Source organism: Leptonychotes weddellii, chromosome 8, assembly GCF_054177405.1.
Source record: "Leptonychotes weddellii isolate Sample4059 chromosome 8, ASM5417740v2, whole genome shotgun sequence".
Classification (NCBI taxonomy): Eukaryota; Metazoa; Chordata; class Mammalia; order Carnivora; family Phocidae; genus Leptonychotes; species Leptonychotes weddellii.
The window spans coordinates 24932896-24957081 of record NC_138376.1 but is presented as its reverse complement, the minus strand read 5'-3'; the positions used below and the strand labels follow the sequence as shown (position 1 = coordinate 24957081).

At 58.4% G+C, this 24186-nt stretch overlaps 1 protein-coding gene across 3 annotated transcripts in view; it reads left to right on the top strand.

Annotated features, from left to right (window-relative positions):
- Nucleotides 1–1350: 1350 nt before the first annotated feature.
- Nucleotides 1351–24186, top strand: part of GRM4 (glutamate metabotropic receptor 4) — a 117966-nt gene continuing 95130 nt past the window's right edge. For all 3 annotated transcript variants that reach the window (XM_081828017.1, XM_081828015.1, XM_081828016.1), the window contains exons 1-2: nucleotides 1351–1432; nucleotides 12224–13118. In XM_081828017.1, coding sequence (XP_081684143.1) covers nucleotides 12600–13118 — 519 coding nt within the window. In that variant the 5' untranslated portion in view covers nucleotides 1351–1432; nucleotides 12224–12599. The remainder of the gene's footprint in view (nucleotides 1433–12223; nucleotides 13119–24186) is intronic.

The window sequence follows — 24186 nt, the reverse complement described above, 5'->3', positions numbered from 1 at the left end:
CCCCGCCTGCCCGGGAGGATTGCTGGGGCTCCAGCTTCTCCCTGACTGAGGGATTCTTTCCCGGCTTGTGTTGGCCTACTGGCCAGGCCACCTGTTACACTTTGCAAACCAGTGCTGGAGGGAGACCAGCAGGCTGTGGACCATGGGCTGGGGGTTCCCCTAGCCTAGTGGGGTTCCGGGGAGGAGGGGGGCTCAGCGGAAAGGGGCCCTCCAGACAGGCTGTGAGACTAGGGGCAAATGGAATTGTCTCACGGGGCCTCAGTTTCCCCCCTTCGTGCTAGGCTCGCACCGGGAGTGGTGGGGCGTGCAAATGAACATGCCACATGGGGCTTACGCCACGTGCATGCGGATGTGTGAGAAGAGGCCCTGCGGGTGGGGGTTCTAGTGACGCACAGGGGTGGGGAGGAGCGCAACCCCTTTGCATCGCCGCGCTTTGCTGTACTTCTCAGGGTGTGTGTCGGAGGCTGTGTTCCCTGACCCTCGACCTTTGGAGTCGGGAGGGCCCCCGACACATCCTCGGGTGGCTGAGCTGACACCCGCAGTGTGTGTGGGGGGGAGGGGGCAAGGAAGGGGGCTTCCAGGAGAGGGCGCCGGTGGGGCGTAGCGGGAGGGGGAAACACTGCGCGGCGGGTGTGGCGGGGTGGAGGGGCGCTTTGCGAGCCCCGGCCTTCCCGCAGTGGAGGTGCGGGGTCGGGGGGTGGGCGCCCAGGTTCTCTCTCTTTAAAAGGCCGGCGGAAGCGCGGCGCGCTCGGCCCGCACTCGCCGCGCAAACTTGCCGGGCTGGGCTCGCGCCTTCCCCGAGTGCGGCAGCGGCAGTGGGCGCGGGGGCTGAGCGGCTGCCGTCCCCTCGCCCCCTCGTGCTCCCGGGCGCTCCCGCCCCCTCCCGCAGCCTCCCCTCTCCGCGTCTTCCTCGCTCCCCCTGTCTCTCGCTCGCTCGCCAGCGCGCTCTCTCGCTCGCTCTCATTTTTTCCTGCTGCTGCTGCTGCTGCCGCCGCCGCCGCCGCCGCGGCGCCGCCGGACGCCCGCATCTCAGCCGGGTGCGCTCGCCGGTCGGCTCCCGCTCCACTCCCTTCCCCGCCCGGAGCTCCCGGCTGGACCCCGCTCCCTTCGGCTCGGACGCCGGGCTCCGCGGGGCCGGAGCAGGGCTGGCCGCCGCTCCCTAGCTCGCTGGCTCGCTCTCGCCGGAGAGGCAGCAGAACGCCGCGCGCTTGGAGGCAGCTCCGGCCGGGCAGCCGCCAGCTCATCCCCGCTGCGTCCGGGACTCCGGGCGGCTCCGCGCCCGGCTCGGTCCGCAGCGTCAGCGCCGTCCGCCGCGGCCCGGGCTCTGGGCAGCGCGAGCAGCCAGCCTCCGCCGCCGCCGCCTCTCTGCGCCCCCGGGGCAGGCGGGAGCGGAACCGACCCCTCGCCGCGGCTCAGACCTCGCCGGCGCGCGGTGAGTTGTGGCCCGTGGGGAACCGGCGGAGGGGACCGTGCCCTCCGGCCTCTGGGGCGCGGACTGCGGCGGGGACATCGGGGCTCGGGGAGGTGGCCTTTGGCGAGCTCCCGCGCTCAGGGCTGCCCGGAGGAGGGCCGGCGGACCCGAGCTCTCGGGGCTGGAGGGCGCGGGACCGAGGCTGGAGGGTCTCCCTTCGGGGCTGGGGCAGGCTCTCCGAATGCCCCCGAGGGAGGCAATGGGGCAGCCGCTTTTTTTTTTGCGGGCCTGGGGGAAAGTGTCTCTGTGTAGGGGGGGTATTTCGGGTTCTGCCGGATGGGGGTCGGGCCAGCTCTCAGGTGGGGGCGGCGGCGTTAGCGCGCCCCCTCTGCGGAGGGGCAGGGCAGGCGGGGGCGCGGGGCGTTATTTGCACCCCTTCCCCGCCGGCTCCCGGCGGCAGGGCTGGCAGCGCCAGCCTCGCGCGCTCGGCTCCTTTCCCTTGCACCGCGTCCCGCTCCCCCGGCCGCCCCAGCGCCACCTTCGCCACCGGCCGAGCCCGGCAGCCGCTCGCTCGGGGCCGCGGCGGGTTGGGACGGCGCTCTAGGGTCTGGGGTCTCCCCGCGGCCCCGGGACATCAGGGTCAGGTGCTCCACGGATACTCGGCACCGACCCTCTCCGGGACCCTGGTGAACCCGAGCCTCTACCGGGGCCGCCGGGAGGGTGGCCAGGCCGTGTGTGTGTGTGTGTGTGTGTGTGTGTGTGTGTGTGTGTTGGGGGGTCCCCTCCGAGGTCGGGCTTCCCCGGCGCCCAGGAACTGGCAGCGCCCCCTCCCCGCGCGGGGGCGGGGCTGCGAGGTGGAGGCCCGGACCGAGAGCGGCGCCCCCGCACCGGGGCGGTCTGAGGCTGTTTGTGCTGAAATGGGGCGGCGGTAGCAGCGGCGGGAGTCCTGAGGCCCAACGTACGAGCGCCCCCTGCCCCCGGGCCACGAGTGACACCCCCTCCTTCAGACTTAAGGTCCTTTTTGGAGGAGGCTCCTTGTTTCCTTACCCCTCTTGTCACCATGCCTGCCCCTGGGTGCGGGGAGAGCTGCTTTGCGGGACTGAGCTGGGCTTGCCGAGTGGGGTGCCGGAATCCACGTGTTTGTTGGAGCGGTGGTTAGTGTGTCTGACCCTCTGTCGTCTGTCGGAAAGCTCTCGGTGACGGGGGAGGGAGTCCTGTGTATGTGTGTATGTGTGTGTGTTCCCATCATAGTTCTCCATTCTGGGGTGAGAGTGGGGGCCCAGGGCAGGCAAGGCGGCCGGTGCTCCAAGTCCTCATACTGGGCATCCCCTTCCCACAGCCTGCTGCTCAGCCTCACATCCCTGGGGCCAGCTCATGGTGGAAATTAAGAATGTTCTAATTCCCATCTTCCCACTCCCCCAGGGTGAGCGCTGGGTCTGCCCCACATTCCTCCCTGAGATCCACAGGGGATGCGGGGCCTCAGGCTCTGGGTCTGCATGAGCTCCTTCCAGGCCAGTGCCTGGGTGGTGGGAGAACTTCAACCAAGAGGTGAGGAATGGCAGGGAGCCTTTCCTGGTGACCTCTCCTGAGGTGGCAGACAGAATTCCCACAGAGGTGTCTGGAGGCTCCAGGTGTGGTCACCTCTCTTGGGCAGGCTCTGGGGGCCAGTAGTGAGGGCCCCTGAAGAGAACGTGTCTACAGTGGAGAGTGGGGGTCAGAGCCCTTGTCCCTTCCCCTGGTCCCTGCAGGGGACCACTTGGTGGGCCTCTTTAGGCGTTAGTCAGAGTCCTGTTCTTGGCATGGGGTGGGGGGCCTTTGGGGTTGGTGCCCCTGAGCCTTTGCTTAGCCTTGGATGGGCATGCCTGCCCACTTATGAATTAGGTGACCTCTGTCTTCACCTTCCTCCAACTTCTGTCTATTAGCCATAAACTTTCCCCCACCTGTCACCACCTTCAATCTCTCAGAGACGAAAATACCAAAAAGTTAGATCCCCCTGAGGTCCTGGTTACAGCAAGGGCTACCCCTCCCTGGGACATCTGCATTTAAGAGAGGCCCAGAGAGGGAGATGGCAATGCTGAACCCCAAAGAATGCTCTACTGGCAGGGGGTCTCAGGAGAGAGATACATGGGATGGAGGGGGGCAGGCAGCAGGCACAGAGAAGGGGTCCTGAGCAGGCAGAGGGGGAGGAGGGGAGGCGGGAGCACGTCAGGAGTTGAGCTGCTTTCTCGGCCTCAGTGGCCTAGCGTAGGCCGCTGTCTTCCTCCCTCATCCCCCCTCCCCCACCCTGCGTCTGGGCGGCTTCATTCTGTTGGAGGCGTGACGTCCCCGGGAGGAGCGGCAGACAGGCCGCCTGAGGTAGGTGAGGGCACCAGTGAGGGAGTGAGCGAGAGTGAGCAGCGTGCTAGCGGGAAGCGTTGGGGGGTGGGCCCAGGCCAGGAACGCTCTGAGGGGCCCCCGGCCCAGCTTCCAGGATGCTTGGCCCCACCCAAACCCACCCTGCTGCGGGGGGCATTGCTGGCAGGAAAAGATGGGGGGCTGGTACCCGCGGGTTTCTGCGCTTGATAATTACAGCCAACAGACACATCCTCTTCCCTAGACAAGTGCGGAGCCGGCAGCCCCTAATTACCACCCACCCCAAGACATCTGTCCACCCTGCTGTCCTCCTCTGCTTGGCCGAGAACCCAACTTGGCAGTGGGCAGGCCCCACTGGCAGCCTGGGCAGCTGGGCCCCGCCGGCTGCGGGACAGAAGGTTATCTTACTTCTGCAGAGTGGAAGCTGCCTTTTGCAGCCCGGAGAAGGTGTGGGGTTGGGGGGCCGGTGGGGCTGGGGGCTGCATCAGGACTCGGGCCCTGCTCATGGGGGCTGCCAGAGAGCTGCCGGCTGGCTGGGCCGACCTGAGGGAGGAGACCCAGGGGCTTCCCACGGGGGGGCCGCCCGGCCTGGAGCCAAGGACGCTAGCTTTGTGTGGCTCCCACCCAGCCTGGTGTCTGCTCCTGGAAAGAGCAAGGAGGGCTTGTTTTCATGTCAACTCTGCCGTAGTTAGCAGGGGACTATCAGAAATTAATTGAGAAATTTCACTGCCTTTGGCCCTTGCAGCAGGGCAGGCCACCTTTTCCCGGGTCCTGGGAACTCGTTCCTTTCCTGGCTGTCTACCGTCTTCTGGCCTCCCTCTGTCCTCTCGCCCTGCCTCTCTCCCAGTGTCCCCCTGCTGCCTCCCAGCCCAACTCCAGGGCCGCAGCTCTGCATGCCAGGCAAGCTTCCTTCTCCCCACCAGTCCTGGAGTCAAGCTGGGGGTGGGGGGCTTCGGCCTCCGCTCCCTCCACCTCTCTTTCCCTGCCCAAGCCTGCTCCTGAGAAGGAGGCGTATCAGCAGAACTTGCTTGGAAGGCAGCTATGCTCACCACTATACCACCAACGCTAGCTAGAACTTGCTTGGAAAAGACAAGACTACCCCACAGCCCTGCCCAGCCCGCCTCCTAGCCCGCGGGCCTGAGAGGGCCTCTTCCAGCCTGTCCGTTGTTTTTCTTGGCTCCTTGGAAAAACGAGCACCACAAGGATAGTAAAAATCACCCCTTAAATTAAAGCTGATGACTCCCGTCGAAATGTTTTATTATTAACCTCACCGTTTAGCAATCTCGCGGCAGCAGTGAGGCATAAAGATATGTGTACACACGTATATTAAATAAATTGGGGAACGCAGTGCGTAATGACATTATCTGGACCCCGTTCAATTAAGGTCGATATTATCTGCAGTCATTGGGAAATGCCAGCCCGTAATGCCAGCCCATGCCATTTTGGGCTGAGCCGTGCTGACTAGCTGGCTGTGGTGTCTAGTGAAGCCTCCTTGTTCTGGAGAAAGTACTGGCTGTGGCCCGGGGAGTCCCAGGAGAGCTCGGTCAGCTGCTGGTCCCAGTCTGGGTCCTGCTCTGTCCCCTACCCTCAGGGGGACAGGAACTAGTCCCCCGCACTTGTTTTCTGGTGGGGGCTGTGACTTCTAGTAAAAACACTGTCAGTGCTGTGGCTCACACCTTTACCAGTGATTTTAGATCTTTAGAAATCAAGATTGGGGACTTGACCCGGATTCTTAGGTTTCTAGTGAGTGATTACTTCTCAGGTGTCACCGCCCCTTCTCCCTGCCTGGCTTCAGTGTGGCCTACTAGGGAGGGGAGTGTCACCCACCAGCGTGGTCATGTTCGTGGCCGTGCCAGACAGTGAGTCTGCTCTTTGACTTGCTAAGCCAGTCTGGGCCCTGGCCTGGCAGGGCAGTGCTGGGGAGGGGGTGGCCGTCTTATTTAAGGAGGGGGGGACAGGAAGAAGGAGGAGAGAGGAAGAAAGCACATTAGCCGGGAAGCCCACAATGGCACCAGCTGCAAACAAAGACACTTGCCCACTTGGATTGTGCCAGAAGACTGGGGAGGGGGGAGGTAGGTGGGGGCAGGGCGAGTTGGGGCAGGAAGGAGAGGCCTGGGGGTCTGCACGGAAGTGGGAGCTGGAAGTGGGGGCTGGCGGGTGGAAGAGATTTGGGCTCTGGCTCTGGGGGAGGGGGAAGGTCAGGGTTGGGCCTTTCATGGGCTGAACTGGTTGGCGGGGGCGGGGGAGTCCAGGGCTGATGAGATGGGCTTGCTTTGCCCTCCAGGGCTGTGAGCTGCTGTGGCCTTAGCAGGTGGCAGCTCTTGGAGTTTGTCATGAGTCCTTGCTTGTCACGGTGCTCCAGGCCCTCCAGTGGGCTCCCATTTCTCCAGCCACAGAGGTCTTGTTAGATCTTGTACTCGATGCCCTCTCTGACCTCCTCTCCCACCTCTCCCCCTTCCCGCTGCTCTCCAGGTCCTTGAACAATGAATGCTAAGCACGAGCTCAGGGACTTTGCACTTGCTTCCCTCTACCTGGGACACTTCTCTCCCAGAATGGCTCACACCTTTTCTGTTTTTAGTTGCTGCTCCTATGCCACCTCCTCAGAGAAGCCTTCCTTGATTATCTTTTTCTGAAAAAGCCGCAGGGTCTTGACCTCTCTCCTTATCTGCCTTAGGTTTCTTCCTAACCCCTGGATTCCCCGAAGTGCTGCACATCTTTGTGCAGGTTTATTTATTGCCTGTCCTGTGCCACCCCCTAGGTTGGCCCCACAGGGTAGGTGCTGGTGTCTGTCACTCGTAGCAGTTTCCCAGCGGCCAGAACAGAGCCTGCACACAGTAGGTGCTCAGCACATATTCGAATGACACGGTCAATAACTGGATGGTCGTGGCAGAAGGGATTGTATTCTATGCCTGACCACACGGGGTGTTGTAAGAATTCGGTGCCAGGTCCGAGTCCTACTCTGCCGACACAGGATGCTGCTGCAGACCCTGCCCTGGGCATCACCTGTGGCTGCCTGCTGGCTCTGGGCAAGGACCTGCCTGTGTCTTGTTGCTTATTGAGAATTTCCTGTGTTCCGAGCCTTGGGTTAGGCACAGGGGATACAGAGATGAGGGTGGCCCACGCAGGCCCTTAAAATCTTCCAGGCTCATCATTGCCAAATAACAACAGAGAGAGAGGCGCGAATGTGCGAGAAGGAGGGAAAAAGAACTGGAATAATCAAGGCAGGCTTCTTGGAGGAGGAAGGGTGTCAGTTGCTACCTGAAGGGTGGGAGTCACAGGGAGGAGCCTGGAGGGAATCATAGAGTGGGGGAAGCACAGCGATGGATTTGAAGTTTTCTCTTTAGTTTCTATGGGCATTAAGCTGAGGAATGACTTCCTCATCCCTCCTGTCCTCCAACCATTTCTTCTTTCCTTCCCCATACATTGCGGTGCCCAACACAGGCCCAGCACAGAACCAGTCACTTCTGAGTCAGGCCCTTGCTGTTCCAGTAGAGCAGGGAGGGGATGGCTTGGGAAATGAGATACGTGGTTTAGGCACTTGGGAGGGTTCCTGATACAGGCTGGTGAGCTGGAGCTGCTTGGGGCTGGGAGGGGAAGGGGGCACGGAGCCCAGACCTCCACTGTGCCCTCCTCCTGGCTCTTCAAACATGGCTTGGCTGGCCCGGGGAGTGTCTGGGAGCAGGGCTTCTTCTCTATTAATGTTGACATTGATCACCTGGGAGAGAGGGTGGGAAGAGCCCAGAATCCTTCACTCACATCACATCATTCATTCACTTCCACAACCCCTGGTGGGGGGTGCCAGGCACTTGCCAGGCTGGGATGCAGAGATAGCAAGCAGAGTCTGACACGATCCCCCAAGTTGTGGTCCCTGTGGAGGAGAGGGTTGGGCTGCTGGGGTTTGAGGGAGCTAATTGGCCATCCCCCCTTTCCCCATGGACCGGGAGTCACGGGTGGAGATTGAACTATGGGCCTTGTTGCTATGCAGCAAGGTGGGGGGGGCAGCTTCCTGTTACCTCCCTGGGTCTAGGCCCTGTCCATTTGGGAGGAGACTGTCCAGCAAAGCACACCTCTGCTGGGCCAGTGTGGAGTCCCAAGGGGGATAGGAGGAGGTTCTCCCTCACTTTTCCCATTGGGGAGCCAAGCTGCCAGCTCCTTCTAGGGAAGTGTGAGATGTGGGCGATGAGGCATCTAAACAACTCGGGAGATTCAAAACAGGCTCCACTCATCCATCCACGATGCCTAGCTCTTCTGAGCATCTGGACTGGGCCACCTGCAGGGGCAAAAGTGAAGAGAGAGGACTCAAGTTCTGGAGGGCGAGTGGAAAAGCTGAGGGGAGGGAGGAGGCCTGGCTTAAGGAAGGCAGAGGTTGGGGGGTGTGCTGGGGGCGCGGCAGGTGGAAGAGCCCAGAGCTTGAGAGCAGCTCTGGGTGCGGCCCCCATCCCCGGGAGCAGAGTGCAGGGTCATTCCCTCTGACTCTGTCCTTGACTTTGGGGTTTGGGAGAATTCTCTTTCCTTAGCTTTGGGAGAATAAAAAGCAGCTTAGTGAAAAGTAAATCAGAGGTTAGTAAATCACAGTGGCTCTCTATGGATCTGGTTGTTGTTCCGTGGTTTGTGGTTCTTCCTGGCTCGCTCCCTGGTTGTGGAGGGAAGGATTTAGGTTAGACGTGAGGAAGCATGGGATCCAGATCGTTAGGACTTGGAAGGGGTCACTGAGGCAGGTTGGGGGAGTTTCTCCCTGCAGGCCTGCAGATATCAGAGAGGCCCTCAGATAGTGGGGTGCCTGGGCTGGGGGGTAGGGTAGACTGCCACCCCCCCCCACCCTGGCTCTCCTCACATCCCCTTTCATTGAAGAGGATGTTTTGAAAAATACTGTTGTGTGTGGAGATGACCATGTGCTCTTCCCTCTGCTCATCCCTCCTGCCTGTCTGGAGCCAAGGATCTGGCAGGGGGTGGAGGGGAGGAGAATACAGGGTTGAGGAGAGAGGTGGGGAAGGAGAGGGAAGGATAGAATAAGAGGCCCCCTGGGAGTGGGTGGGCACACTGGTTTAGACATGCGGCCTTCCTGGTGATTTCATCTGGGGAGGGATATGTCCCCCTCCACCAACCCCCAAACGTCTGAGGTGTGAGCTTCCCTGGCTATTTTAGATTTGGGGGGGGTGGTCTGAGGACTCGGAGCCTCCCCCTATCTGGTCCCCCTTCCCTAAGGTGGAGGCAGCCCTGTGGCGTCTGGAAGGATGGCCTTGCCTCCCCTTGCTGCCCCACCCCCGGGCTCTGTTCCTGGTGGCTCCTTTCACTTAGAGTATTTTTACTTTTCCCTTGTTCCTGTTACAGGATCAAAGGAAGGAGGGGAGGCTAAAAGAGGCAGTGGTTTGCCTAGCTCTTTGGAGATGTTCAGTGAAGGCAGACCTGGCAGGGCTGAGGGATGGAGTGGGACCCACTGCAGGCTGGGGTGGGGCCCAGTCCTGGCGGAGGGAAGCCCGTGAGCAGTCTGACCAGCTTGGGGCAGGGCCAGGGCCTTGAGGTCTTGATTCCAATCCTGCAAGGATTTGCTTTTCTTCTCACCGAGGCCTTCTTCCTCCATGTTGCCTCTGCCTCTCCCCATTGTGCGCGCGCGTGTGTGTGTGTGTTAGTGTGGTAGGTGTGGGGTGTGTGTGTGCATATGGTGTGCGCGGTGTGTGTATGTTTCTGTATGGTGTGTGGTGTGTATGTGGTTCGTGTGTGTGTGGTGTGTGTGTGTGCAGTGTGTAGCTGTCGGGTATATGGTGTGTATGTGGGATGTGGTATGTGTATGTGTGTATGATGCGTGTGCATATTGTCTGTGTGGTGTGTGTGTGGTGTGTGGTCCTTTTGTGTCTGTGTGCTGTGTGCGTGTGCGGTGGTGTGTGCGTACATGTGCCTCTGTGTGCACGTTGCTCGGCCTAGAGGGGCTCAGGCTTGCAGGAGAAGCCAGTGGCGAGCCCTCACGAAGAATCTGGAAGCCTGAGCAGGGCCCGACTGTCGGAAGCTGCTGTTCGTCGGTCTCCCGGCCTGCATCGGCCCTGCTGCGGCCTCGGCACCCAGCCTGTCGTGATGCCAGCCATCCCTCCGTTTTTCATCCAGGCCGACCAAGCCTGGACCTGCAGGGTGCTCGGGAGGACCCCTGGGCGGGCGCGGGGGGGCGCGGGGCCTGCACGGCGCTGTGTGCCTGGGGCGGAGGTCGTTGTGTGAGCGTCGGAGCATCAGCTTCCTCATCTGTGCGGGAGGGGTGGGAGTGCCAGCCGGCTCCTGGGGGTGGGAGCGCCACCCGGCTCCTGGGGGTGGGAGCGCCACCCGACAATGTAAGCCAAGCGCTTAGTATGGTGCCCTGCACGGGGCAGTACGTTGTCATTGCTCCCCAGGCCTTCCAGCCTTTGGACAAGACAACGCTTCATGGTGCAGGCCCGGAGGGGACTCCTTCCCATCCCTGTCACAACTGAAAATGCCCTGCAGGGGCAGTATGGCCCCCAGACCGCCTCCTCCTCCAACCCCTCTGTCTTAGAGATTTGGGAACCAAGGCCTTTCCAGAGGGCGGCAGGGCGGGTGCAGGACTTTGGGAGTTGTCCGAGGCTTCTCCAGTTGCTCCTGTCTGAATTGCGGTGCCCTGAGTCCCCCATAGCCCCTCACTCCCCGTGGTCCCCGTGGTCCCCGGGGAAAGCGATCTGATAAACACAGGCACAGGGAGGTGGAGGTGGAGATGACAGTTCCATCCAGGGGTAGCTGCCCCCTTCCAGCATCTTAACAGCTCTTAACTCTCAGCCTTCCCCCAAGCACTGACCGCCCCCCCCCACTGCTAGGTCACTGGCTCCTGGCTTCATGGGGGACAGTGGGATTAGGAAGCTTTCCTGCAGGCTGCCCCAGGTCTCTCCCCAAGTCTTGCCCCCTCTTGACTTGCTCTGTGACTTTGGCAGGGTTATGGGATGCCTCCGGGCTTCTGGTTCCCCTGCAGAATGGGGTGCCGGGGAATTAGTAGCTGTGTTCTTGGCCTCTGAGGAGCTAATGGGTGAGGGAACATTTTGATGAGGGGTCAGAGGTGAGGTGAGGGTTCAGAAGGCACTTGCCAGAGAAACCCAGGAGTTGAGGCTGGACTCTGGGGTGCTGTACCCTCTTCCCTCTCCTTTCCCCAGATCTGGAGCAGTCAGGGCCTTTGCGGTGGGAATTACAAGTAAGGGACAGGTGGCTCTGAGACCCCTGTTTGGCCTGGATGCAGGGATCACATCTCTAGGAAAACCTCCCAATCCAAACGCAAGCCCTTCTTCTAAATGGCTAGGGAAACTGAGGCATAGGATGGGCACGTGGCTTGCTGGTCTTCATTTGACAAGCCCATAAGGAGGGAAACCTGGGAGTCAGCCCCCCAGCCAATCCCTGACTCAGCTTCTAGCTTTTCTCCCTGTGGCCTTTTAAGTTGAGGGGAGGGAGGTTGCTGCTGGCTTTGAGCGGGAGGCTGGGGCAAGGGAAGGAACCCCAGGGGAAATTAGCCCAAATTAGCAGTAAGAATGAGGAAGAGCTGGTGTTCTCTCCTCTACCCTTGCAGATAAATATTTAATCACAACAACAATAATAATGACAACGATCATAATAATGTGCAGTAGCTCAGGCCGTAACCTGAGCCCCACTTTCAGAGGGAGGAAGTGGGGGAGAGAGGAGGAGCAGTGGAGAAATTGAGAGATAAAGACCATGAGAAAGATGGTGGGGAAGGAGGCCAAGCAAATGAAAAGGAGGCTTGCCTTCTTGAGCTTGGAGCCCCTGGGGTTACCCTCTGTCCCGGGGTGGCTGGGCAGCTGGGGTGGAAATGTGAAATTTCATTGCCTGATTCAGGAGGAGGAGTCTGAACCCGGACAGCCCCAGCTTCTTCCTGGCTGCTCACTCTAAGCGTGAGCAGCTCCCAGCTTCGTTTGTTCTGCAGGGGGCCTTGCAGGCTTTCCTTATCCCTGAGTCCCCAAGGAGCCTAAGTGTCTCTCGTTCCAGAGCGGGGAGCTGGGTTCTGCGTGGTGTTTTGCTTCTCACTACCTGTGTGACTTGGGCAAAATGCTCTCCTGCTCTGGGCCTCAGTTTCCTCATCTCTAAAATGGGGTGGGACCCTGTAGAACTGGTTTCTTGCTACTCCTTCATGTGGGTGAGTGTTGAGGAAGACCTCTCTTCCTCCCAAGTCAGTTCCAGGCTGTTCCTGGGGAGTGTGCTCTCTGATGCCCGGATTTCTGACGGCAGTGGGTACAGGCCTTGTGAAATCTTCGAACATGACCTAATTTCTGCCTCAGGCTCTCCCACTTGAACCAGAGTTGAGCAGCAGCTGGGAGAAAACCAAGTTCAGATTTGTGGAGCCTGTGGCGATAACCTCCAGCATCTCCTTCTCTCAGGCTCCTGATGAGAGATCAGAATAGCTAATGTCTTCTTTGGGCTTCTGTTTGATTCTCTCTCTCTCTCTCTCTCTCTCTCCCTTCTAAGGTTGGTAGGAGGAAAGCACTGAAGCTGTTTTCTCCTTGATGCCAAGATACGTCAAGCTAGGAGCACTCTCTTTTCACGCTCCTCCGTCAAGAACAGGCCTGCAGGACGTGGGGACCGAGACTAGCACTTTGCTTCTCCCTGGCCGCTCCCGGCTGCCTGGGAGCATGGCCCGTGTCGGCAACTGAGCACTGCCCGAGTGGCGGGGAGCACCAGCGTGGGTTACCCCGTTGGCCGCCCTCAGCCACCCTGCTGCTGAAGCTGCCCTGGAGAGACTTGTGGGAGCTGACCCACCCATGCTCACCCAGGCTGTGGGGCCAGGGGCCTGCCAAGGCTAGGAGTGGGGCCTGCCATTCATGGGTCTCTAGGGATTTCCGAGATGCCTGGGAAGACAGGCTGGGGCTGGTGGTGGGCCCAGCTGCCTCTTTGCCTGCTCCTTAGCCTTTATGGCCCCTGGGTGCCTTTCTCCCTGGGGAAGCCCAAGGGCCACCCCCACATGAATTCCATCCGCATAGATGGGGACATCACACTGGGGGGCCTGTTCCCAGTGCACGGCCGGGGCTCAGAGGGCAAGGCCTGCGGAGAACTTAAGAAGGAGAAAGGCATCCACCGGCTGGAGGCCATGCTCTTTGCCCTGGATCGCATCAACAATGACCCGGACCTGCTGCCCAACATCACGCTGGGCGCCCGCATTCTGGACACCTGCTCGAGGGACACCCATGCCCTCGAGCAGTCACTGACCTTTGTGCAGGCGCTCATCGAGAAGGATGGCACGGAGGTCCGCTGTGGCAGTGGCGGCCCACCCATCATCACCAAACCTGAACGTGTGGTGGGTGTCATCGGTGCCTCGGGGAGCTCAGTCTCCATCATGGTGGCCAACATCCTTCGCCTCTTCAAGGTTAGTGCCTGGCTGGTTGGCCCCAGAGGTGGTCTTCCGACAGCCCCAGCCCTCCACACCCAGGGTGCTGGGCCTGGCTAGTTTCTTTCTCCTCTTCCCTCCTGGACTCTGAGGAAGAGGAAGAGAGTTATTCCCCCCGCCCCCCGGAGCAGTATCTGAGAATTTGGGGGCAGTCCTGTGGTCAGAGCTTAGGTTCAGCGGAGTGAAGATGTCAGGAGGGCCCCCAGCTCCGTGGTGCTGACCATGGTGCTGAAACAGCACCCTCGCCCGGAGCTCCTTGATCAACTCAGCTCCTCTGTGGGGAATTCTGAACCAAGAGAGGAAAAGGAAGTGCTGGAAAACAACAGAAGGGAGGAGGAGATAGGGGGACAGATATGTAAAAAGACAGATAGATGGATACATAGAAATACAGGTAGACAGAAAAGGACAGAGTCGAAGAGATAGATAGGCAGAATGGAAATTCGAATGTTGGAGATTGCCGGAGACATAAAGCAAGACTTTTGTTTTGACATTGTTTTCAAATAATTGCAATGCTCAAGAAAGATATGTTTTTCGTCTAGTAGCTGAGAAAGCCCAGTGTGGCCCTCCTACTCCACCCCAAGATTATGCTTATAAAATGTGTCTTGATTTTTTTGGAGGGGGCACTGGGCTACAGCACCTGCAGAGGCTGGACGAGGACAGGGAAGGGGCCTGGCAGGAGCAGGCAGTCTCTGTTTCTCTTGCTCCCTGCCTGGAACCAAGCTTCCCTCGCTCATTTCCTTCCTTCTGCCCTTCTCTCTTGCACACCTTTCTCCCTTTCCTTCTGGAATCCTTCCCCACCCCCTCCTTGCTACCTCCCATCCTCTCTTCCTGGGGCAAGAGCTGCTGATTTGCAATTCAATTGAAGCCAAGTGCTTTGCTAAGCTGCTAAAACAACTGAAAGCTACCGGGTAGAGAGAAAAACATTACAAGCATTTTACCAATAATTATGAGCCGCTCTTCTCTTGGAGCCTGCCTTGTTTGCTCTGTGTGTTTGTGTGTGCTTGTGCTTGTGTGCGTGTGTGTGTGTGTGTAAGGGGTAGGGGTGTGTGTGTTGGGGGGGAGAGAGAGAGAGAGAGAGGGAGGGAGAATATGCTGGAGGAGGAGGAAGGAATGCACAGAGGAAGCTGCTGGGTCCCTCCTTCACCCTGGTGTCAGGTTCTCAGCCTCTGGAGGTGGCCCCTTCCCTCCTCAAAGTCTCCAGAATTAGGCACAGTGGGCTGAGAGAGGCTGTCTGGGCCCATGCAGAGTGGGAAGTGCTGAGGCCATTTGCCCAGTCCCATGATACATAGTACTTGGGGGGCATTTCTAGGGGCCTGGGTAGAATTGGGGATGAATGGTGTAGAAGGCCATCAAGATGGGCAGGGGGGTGGGGGTGGGTGGGAAAGAAAGAGAGTTAGAGTTGTCCTGTCACAGCATGGGGTGGGGGTTGGAACTTTCCGGGGTCATGTGCCATGTGGTTCTCACTTATGGGCCTTCTTCCTGGAGTGTTGGTTTTACGTGATGATCAAGATGGAAACACTATCTTAATTTTCAAGCAAATGGATGCATTATGAAGAATGCCAGATTAAGATGAAACAGAAGGCTTGAAGGAAACCTTGCCCTTGCAGTAGACGATCAGAACAACCCCTATGGGGCTGTACTGCCAGACGTCATTCCTCGTAGATGGTTTGGGAACGGGTAGCCTGGTCCAGGTCTCCCACCTGTGCTGTTTTGCATTGAGGAGTGGAGACCCAGAGGGGAGGAGGAAGCAGGGCTCAGCTGCCCAGGCCCTGGCCTGGCGGTGGCTTAGGCTAGCTGAGTCATCGCTTCAGCCCACCTGCCCCAGGCCTGAGAGGTGAGGCCACCTGGGGCCATCAGCAGAGGGGATGAGCCCCAGACTCCTTGTCAGTCTGTCTGGGTGGGGCCTAGACCCCTGTCTTAGAAAAGGCCAAAAGTTTCCTTATTGGAGCTTTTTATTAAACGCTTTCGGTGACTCTGGGTGTTTCAGAAGACAGCCTGATGGGGCCCTCATGGCTGTGACCTCAGTGAGTGACCCCGCCTGCCCCGCCATCTCCCAGGGGCGAGCCAGTGCCCACTTCATAGGGAGGTGGAGAGGCTCAAAGGAGTGGAGAAGTGTCACGACACAGGGTAAAGTCTCCAAGAATAGGATCCGTGAGTGTTAGGACTTAAAGCATGTTCTTGGAAATGTGGCTATTTTGGGGTGGGGCATCCAGTGACCCCACATGGGAGTGCACTTTGACTTCTAGTCCCTCTCTGGTTGGGGAAAGGTCTCTGGTGGGATGAGGGTGACTCACCAGCCTAGGGGCTCCCAGGTGTTCCTTTATCTCTGCCCATCTGGTCACCTAGGAACATGGCCGAGGCCTCAGTTTCATCTGTGCCTCCTCAAATTGCAGAGAGATGAGGGGGATGGGGCAGGGGGTCAGGAGTCTCCCTGGCTGCACAGAAAGCGCGATGGGACTGGGAGGTAGAGGCCTGGGGAGGAGAAAAGGAATGGCGGGCAGAGGGGGCATGTTGGAAAGGGAAGGGCAGGGCAGGGGAGATGGGGAGAGAGCCAGAGGGAGCCAGTCATCTGTGGTCTGCATTCCCTGTGTTCCTTTTAACAGCGTTAATGTTCCAGGCTGGTGACAAGAAGGCTCCTCAATAATTAAACTGATAGAAATGAGAGGCTGGGTGAGAAACTTAAAAGCCATTTACAGAGGCAAAAAGGTTAAATTTTGGTGGTGGTGGGTGGGGGGAGTCGGGAGCAGGAGCCCCTGGCTGGAGTCAGGGGAGGGGCGCCCAGGCCGGGGCAGCTCCTGTGTCAAGTGTCTCTCTCAAAGGGCACCGCTGCGGCCCCAGCCCCGCTCTGCCATGGCCAATAAGTGGGGCCTGCTGGGAGCTTCCACCAGAGGCTCTGATTATAGCTCCCCTTCCTCCAAAAGGTGAATTTCCTGTGCGCAGCTCAGAAAGGAGCTCTGGGCTTGGGGGTACAAGACGTGATTTCCTCCCTGGCGAAAGCTAACGGGGTGCTGTCGGGGTCAGGGTGTGAGCAAGATTCAAAACTAGTAGCACTGGAAGGGACCAACTCCCCATCATACAGATGTGGAATCTGAGCCCCGATTAATTGTCAGGGCAGGGCTGGAAGTCAGGTCCCCTCCTCCCAGGCCTGACTCCTTCCAGAATGTCTGTCCAAATAAACTGGGTTGGAAAGTGGGACCCAGGCCTTCATGGGGACCAGAAGCCCTGACTCTGGGAAGTTGTGAGTCTGACTTGACAGCTTATATCCCTTACTTCCTGTTCCCATCCTCTTCCTTCATCCTCATTTTGGCTCTCTCTTCCTGGGATGGGGAATATTGATGGGTGTAAAGAATACGTTTTGGAAGAGATCCTAAAGGCCGAGGATGTGGCCTGTGCAATACTATGTTGGGACAGCCCAGGTTCTGCAGCCAGTTCGGTCTGGGTTTGAATCTTCTTTCCACCGGACTTCCTTCACCTCCATTCACCCTATAGGTCATTTACACCATAGTGTGAATAAGCCAATAAGATCTTTTCCCGAGAGCAGCCATTGCTGCGGGGAGAAAGAACATATCAAGTGCCTTGGAAGGAAGCAGTTTTCAAATCCCAGACTTGTAAGAGCGAGAAGGATTCAGAAATCATTGCATTGAGTCCCTCATTCATTTGCAGCAGACAGAAAAGCTGAGGCTTGAAGAAGGGGGTGTGGCTATCCAGCATGGTGGTTAAGAATTTGGATGCTCGGGCCAGATAGTCTTTGCCACTGTGGCTAATGATTTCTCTTGTTTGTGCCTCTGTTTCCTCATGTGTAAAATGGGGATGAGAACGGCCTCGTAGGCCAGGTGGGAGAATTAAGAATTAATGTCCAGAGCAGGCCTAGCACGGTGCCTGGCACACAGTCAGCCCGCAGGAAATGTCACTGCACAGCTTGTCGAGGGGCCTGAAATCAGCATGAGAGACTCCATTGATGTGGAAGAGGCTGGAGCGGGTGGGCAGTGACAGATGGTGACCTTTGAGGCTGATCCTGGAGAGGCCCCACCATCTGCTGGGTCTCTTGTGTCTTCCTGCAGACTGAGCAGCCAACCTAACTTTCAGAGAACGAGCTATGTCTCGCTGTCACACAGTGGGGCATGGGAGGAAGGAGTGGAGGGAGGGTAGAAGGGGGCAGGCAAGAGAGGGGGCGGAGGGGACATCGGTGAGCGGGGCGGGGGGGGAGGGTGGAGATGGGCAGGTGCCCCAGTTTCCTAGGAGAGGCTGGGCCAGGGGCGCTGCTGAGCTATATTATCCCTTCTGTGCACCCTCCTCCCCCGCCTCCCCGCCTGGCAGTGTGATGCTCTTGACCCACGTGGGGCCGTGAGTGCTGTAAAGGTTTGTGGCTTGCTTCTGGAGAAAGCTGCCTGCCTGGTGCTTGGCTCGTTCTACTTCTCAGCGCCTGGCCCAGGACTCTGGGGGAAACTTTGTGGCTTAGATAACACAAGATGTTCTGTTGAGGATGTGGCTTTGTGTCTTCAAACTGTTTTCACTGCACAACCAGGAGGAACTTTCGAGAGAGTCCATCCACACTCCCAACAGCTTGCCCCTATCCCTTGAAGACAGCTTCATCCTTCCAGCGCCCAGGCCAAAAAACTTGGTGACAGCTTTGACCACCCTTTTTCTACTGTCAGCAAACCCTATAAGGCTTTCCTTTCAGAATGTGTCCTAGATGTGACACCCCCACCCTTCCCACCCCTGGAGCCTCTCCCCCAGACCACTGCAGGAAACTTCTCTTCTTCTCCCTGATTTGGGCCTCTCCACAGCCAAACCTTTGCTCAGGGGCCACAGCGATCTTTCTAAAAGCCAGATGGAATCTACTCACCCCTATTAAACCTTTCACTGGTTTTAGATCAAAATGCAAACTTCCAAACTCCTGCCTCTCTGAGAGGCTCTGTGCTACCTGGCACCCTGACCACATCTTTTGTCTCTCTTGGGTATACTCCACACACTCATACCATTTTCCTTATGGTCCTTGATGACACTATTTTCCCCACCACAGGGCCTTTGCACCTGTTGTCCCCTCTATTTCAATGTTCTCCCTTGACTCTCTGAGGCTAGATCCTTCTTATTCAACCTTAAGCTTAAATGGACTCCCTTCAGGGAAGCCCCCCCGCAATTATTCTGTCTTGTTTCTTCATCTTTCCTTTTATGGCACTCATCACAGTTTGTATTCCTGTCCATATTTCCTCATTTTCCTGTTTGCTGTTGGCTTCCCCCCTAGACTAGGGGTTAGCAAACTACAGCCCAAGAGCCAAATCTGGCCCACCACCCGTTTTTGTGTGACCCATGAGCTAAGAATAGTATTGGTATTTTAAGTGCTTGAAGAAAAAAATCAAAAGAATCATATGTCACGACACAGGAAAATCATGTGGGATTTAAATTTCGGTGCCCATAAATAAAGCCCTATGCCAGGGCTCGTCTTGATCCTCACAGCAACCCCCAGGGGTACAGTTGTTATCCCCATTGTACAAATGGAGAACTGAGGCCCAGAGAAGCTAAGCAACTGCCCCAGGTCACACAGCTGGTGTGGTGGAGCTGGAATACAAACCCAGGCTGTTTGGCCCCGAAGCCACCCATTTTGCCAGTCTGCGCTCCTATTGCTTGGCCATCAGATAGACTTGGGTTTTACACCTGGCCTGATACTCACTGTGGGGCCTTTCTGAGCCTCAGTGTACTCACGGGCATGCTGGTATTCACCTGGCAAAGGTGCTAATGTGTACAAAGCCCTTAGTTGGTGGTTAGGGGACGCTGGTGTTACCTGAAGGTTTTTTTTTTTTTTTTAAGATTTTATTTCTTGGGGCGCCTGGGTGGCTCAGATGGTTGAGCGTCTGCCTTCGGCTCAGGTCATGATCCCAGGGTCCTGGGATCGAGTCCCGCATCGGGCTCCCTGCTAGGCGGGGAGCCTGCTTCTCCCTCTGCCTCTGCCTCTCTCTCTCTCTCTCTCTGACTCTCATGAATAAATAAATAAAACATTTAAAAAAAAAAGATTTTATTTCTTTATTTGACAGAGAGAGACACAGCGAGAGAGGGAACAGAAGTGGGGGAGTGGGAGAGGGAGAAGCAGGCTTCTCGCCGAGCAGGGAGCCCAACATGGGGCTCGATCCCAGGACCTTGGGATCATGACCTGAGCCAAAGGTAGACGCTTAATGGTTGAGCCACCCAGGTGCCCCTACCGGAAGGGTTTTGATAGATGTTAGTGTTTGTGAGGTGCTGGGTCCCTGGAGGGGTGGGGGAGGAGTGGGCAGTGGGGCTTGCTGAGGGTGACTATCAGGGGCTGCTTCCTCAGGTGGGGAGCACATAGCCCTTGTTTTTACTGCGTCCCTCTTTCCCCCAAGCACTGGGTGTCCCTCTGTGGTGAGCATCCTGGAAGGGGGACCTCAAGACAAGGGTCAGGCTGGAGCCTGGACAGAGAGGGGCGGGAGGTGGGGGGAGGGGACACATGGCACCGGGAAGTAGCTGCAGCCCCAAGGGGGAGGCTCAGAGCCCCCCACCCCTGCGACTACTCCTCTGCCCATTGTCTCTGTGCCCTCTGAGCTCTGTCCAAACCACCTGAACGTTGCCCATGGTGGAGGGGTTCGAGGGGTACCCCCGCCGTACAGTCAGATACTGGGGAGACAGAGGTGGCGGGAGGACGGGTGGGTAGGGCTGCTGGGGTAGAGGTTGTGTGGCTTCAGTGGTTTTCAAGCCCGGCTGCTTATCACAGTCCCCCAGGGGAGTTTACTAGAGCATTCAATTCCTCAGCCTCCAGGGGGCTGATGAGACCTGAAGGCCAGGCTTGTGTTTGGACACCTGCCGGGAGGCTTGGTTGACCACCAGACCCAGGTGCTCTGAGTCAGTCTAGTATTCCCCCCTCCACCTGGCTTCCCTAGGGGGCACCCTGCTCACCCTGCAGTCCTCTCAAGCCTGTTGCCTCCCAGGTGCCCCCCGGGCTTGCAGACCAGCTCTGAACACAGGAGGTTTGGGGGTGGAAGGTGGGATTCTGCTCTGGCGACTGGACTGGCAAACAGGCTCCTTACTGTGAAACTAAAAGGAGAGAGAGGGTCCTCCAGGGTGACTTCCCAGAAATGCCCCGGGAGGGAGGCCTGGGGTCTCCTGGAGTCCAGGTAGGAGCTGACAGGGTCCCTGGGTGAGGTGTGGGGCTTTGCGGAGGGGCTGAGGTGGAACTGAACTTGGGGAGGCTCAAGTTCACGACTGCTGGCATCTCGCTCTCTCTCCTGTCTGGACCTCGGCTTGCCCATCTCTAAAAATTAATTCCCCACCCCAGGAATTCAGATTAATTGGTCTGAGATGGGGCTTGGGTTCCCCAGGTGATACCCACGTGCAGCCCAGGTGAAGAACTACCGCTCTAAGCAACCTTATAAAACAGGACACAAAATGGAGTAAGGCCTAGCCCTGGTGAGCTTCCATGTTTGAGAGGGAAGACAGGCAGTGAACAGGTAAAACAGATAAATATCTCACGGGGAGGGGCAGTTCCCTGCAGAACGAAGCAGGGAAGTCACTAGAGAGGTGAGGGAGAGGGGGACCAATTTAGATGGCATGGTTGGGGGTGGCTTTCCTGAAGAGGGGACATTTGTGCAGAAGCTCGAATAGAGTAAGGGGGGGGGTTGCCCTATGGATATCTGGAGGAAGAGTGTTCTACGTAGAGGGAACAGCAAGTACAAAGGCCCTGGGGCAGGACTTTGCCTAGTTATTGACCTAGGAACTCAAGAGGGAGGACCAAGACAGTCCTGGGGACGGGGTGGGGTGGGGTGGACCAAGGGGGTTCCAAAACCCACATCCTGATCCTTATTACTGCAAAGCGTGTTGTGGGAGGGGGATCAGCAGGAGTCTGATGGCCTTGGGCAATCCCTGGGCCTTTTAGGACCTCAGTTTCCCTACGTGTAAAATAGGCAAGTGGTCCCTGCACTGTCCTTGTGGAGCCACGGAGGCGATGTGGGAGGATCTATAAGGGCAGAGCCTGAGCGAGAGGCTCATTCTTTCCCTGGGCTCCCATCCTGCTGCCTCTTCCCACCCATGCTCGCACTGTCCCTTTTCCACACCCCCCCCCACCCCAGCCTGAGGAAGGAGAGCTGGAGACAGGAGCAAGGCAGGGCCAGCCAGACTGGGAGGCGGCAGGGTGCAGTGGTGAAGGCATGGGCTCTGGGGCCAGATGGCCTGGTTTCAAACCCCTGCTCTGCCATTTATTACCGGGGGGGGGGGGGCACCGCTCGCTGCCTCAGTTTCCTTATCTGTGGAATGCCAGAAACCCACGTCACAGGGCACTGGGAAGATTACATGAATGCATTGCAAGTGCTCGGGGCAGAACCTAGCATGTAGGCTGCAGATGGCAGCTCTGGATGGCAGATGGCAGTCGTGGGCAGCCAGGAGCACTCACTGGCCTTGGCGGCAGCCACATGCTGGGTAGCTCAGATCTTGGCCCCAGGTCACTCCGCCTCTCTGGACCTCGCTCATCTCATCTGTGAAATGGGCAGAATTACATGTACCTTTCAGGGTGAGGATGTGGAATAATGCAGTGAGGAGCTGGTGGTGTGGTGGGTGCTCAGTAGGGCTCAGGAATGTTAGTCCTCATCTGCTGACAGCATCCAAGAGGGGGCTCAAGGGGGAGGGGGTGTGGTCTGAGCCATGCTGGCTGGGGAGCTGGGCAATGCCGAGGGGCGGATCGCTGGCTTCTGGCAGAGGGATGACTGGTGAGTGTACTGAGTGTCCCCAGTGTGATGGTCCTGGGGCTCCCCTGACCCTCACTGAGAGGTGTGGGGGATGCTGGCGTGATCTCCGGCTCCCCACTCAGGGGAGGGCTGTGGGGCCTCTTACCACTGAGGCCTCCCATAGCTCAGGGACCTGCCTTCTGGGTCTCGCTCTGCTGCCAACTCACTGTGTGACCTTGGGAGGAACGAGGGCATTGGATCAGGCGGGCTGACCCCACTCCTCTACCCCGTGGCCTCTCCTGCGGAAGGAGCGCTGAGCTTACTCCCCAGTGGTCAGGTTGCCACAGGATTGCCACGGGCCCCGTGACCTTTCTGGTCGTGTCTCCGGTGGAGTCCCGACTGCCTCAACCCTGCATGTTCTCTGAGCCTGTGCCGTGCTTTCCAAAACCTGCCTTGGGGATTTTCCTGGCTGTGTGCTCCTCCTGGAATGCCCCTCTTGATGTCTGATGGGCAGAGTCAGACTCCTCCTTCAAATGCTGACTCAAAATCCAAGACTTTCCTGATCTTTCAAGGACGGAGGTGATCCTGGGGCACATGGGGCCCTTTGTGTGGCTCTTGTGGGTCTCCCTCAAGTCCATGGGCTTGTCGAGGGCAGGATTGGGCTGGACCCCTCTTGGTCGTCCCCTTCCCCCAGTGCCAGGCCCGGTCTGTCAGTGCCAGGGAGTTCCACCAGGTGTGGAACCGTGTGTGAGGGAGCTGCGCCTGCGGCAGGGGTGGGGCCCACACTCTCCGAGGAGTTATGCTCACAGTACCTCCCCCTGCCGAACCCTGAATGAGCTGTTTGCTTTTCAGTTTCCTCCCAATTTATTAAACTAGCATTTTTATGACCTGGACATCTTGGAAATGAAAAGAAGGCAAATTCTACTTTATATGCCAATTGACCTTTACGCTTGCCACTTGGCTCAGGGGCCTGGGCTGGGGCGAGGTGATGAGATGCAGGCTCCAGCCTCCAGGCTCTGGGGTGGCGGGGCAGAGTGGTACCCCGGAGCTGTGTTGGGGGCAGGGAGGCAGGGCCCCCCTTGGCCCCCAGCCCCTGCCTCATTCTGTGGGACTCTGGCTTTCTCTGCTTCCCTCTCCTATTCTCCCCACATCTCTCTCCTTGCTGGCCTGTATACCTTCTCTGGCTCTGCCTGGGCCACTCTCTGGATCATGTGGGGGCCTCATCCATGGTTAAGGCCAAGAGGTAGGAGTGGCCCACAAGCTCACCAGGTCCTGCACAGGTGTGCCCCAGCCTCACTGGCCACTCTGGCCATCTGCCTGCCTCACCCCTTGATTATGGCCATCTGCATCTCAGGACTGAGCGCTCCCTGGTGGGCACCCGACCCCTCCAGATCCCCCTTCCTGACTCAGATTGTCCCCCTCAACCCCAACATAGTTCCAGAAATTTCCCCTTGATTGAAAATGTGGCCTGGCTGTGGGCAGCTGCGGCTCCAGGCTCTGCTCTCCTCGCCTGTGGGGTGGCCGTGGGCCGGCTCTGCGAGAGGCCCAGGGTAGTGGGGAGGGGCTCAATCACTGGGATGTGACGCTGTTTCAGAAGGGCAAATCCTGGCTCTGCCCCTCCTGGCCATGGGACCTGGGGCAGGTCCTGTGAGCTATTTGGGCCTGTTTGCAGATCTGTGAAATGGGGAGGACGGTTGTGAGCGTGAAATGGGACAAGGCAAAGTGACTGGCCCAGCGCCTGGCGTGTAGTAGGTGCTCAGGAAACAGTAACTGTGGGAAAGTATGCTCATGCGGGAGTGGGAGGCTGGATTCTTCTCCCTATCCCCTTCTTTCACTCTCTCACTCCTGGACCTGAGTCCTCCCCAGGGTTTAGTTTTTCCTGGGGCCCACTGAGAGGTGTCCCAGGATGACACGGGAGGCAGGAAGCGCAGGTGCAGTGAGGGTGGGACCAGGCCTGGCTGCCTGCTCCCCAGCCATCCCCAGGGGCCTAGGAGGAATTTAAAACTCATTAAGGCTGAAGTATGCTGGAGGAGCCCGCTGAGCACCACCCCCGCACTGTGCAGGAGCAGCAAGGGGCCCTAAGGGTCCTCTGGTGTCTCTGGCCAGGGCTGCAGGGTAGAGAGACAGCACTTACCTCATTCTCCATCCCCCGCCGCCGGGGGTTTTGGGGGAGGTCCCGAGGGAGGCCTGGCAGCATTAACCTCAGTCAGGGTCAGGACTGTGGGTGTTTGTGTTCAGTGCAGTTGCCTCCTGCCCTCTGAGTTCAGGTCCTGAGAGCTGTCAGGGGATCCAGTGTGCCCCCTCCTCCCTCCCGCGGTAGCAGAATGGAGAGGGCAAGGCTAGACCCTTAGGAAGGACTTTGGGTGGAAGACACCCCT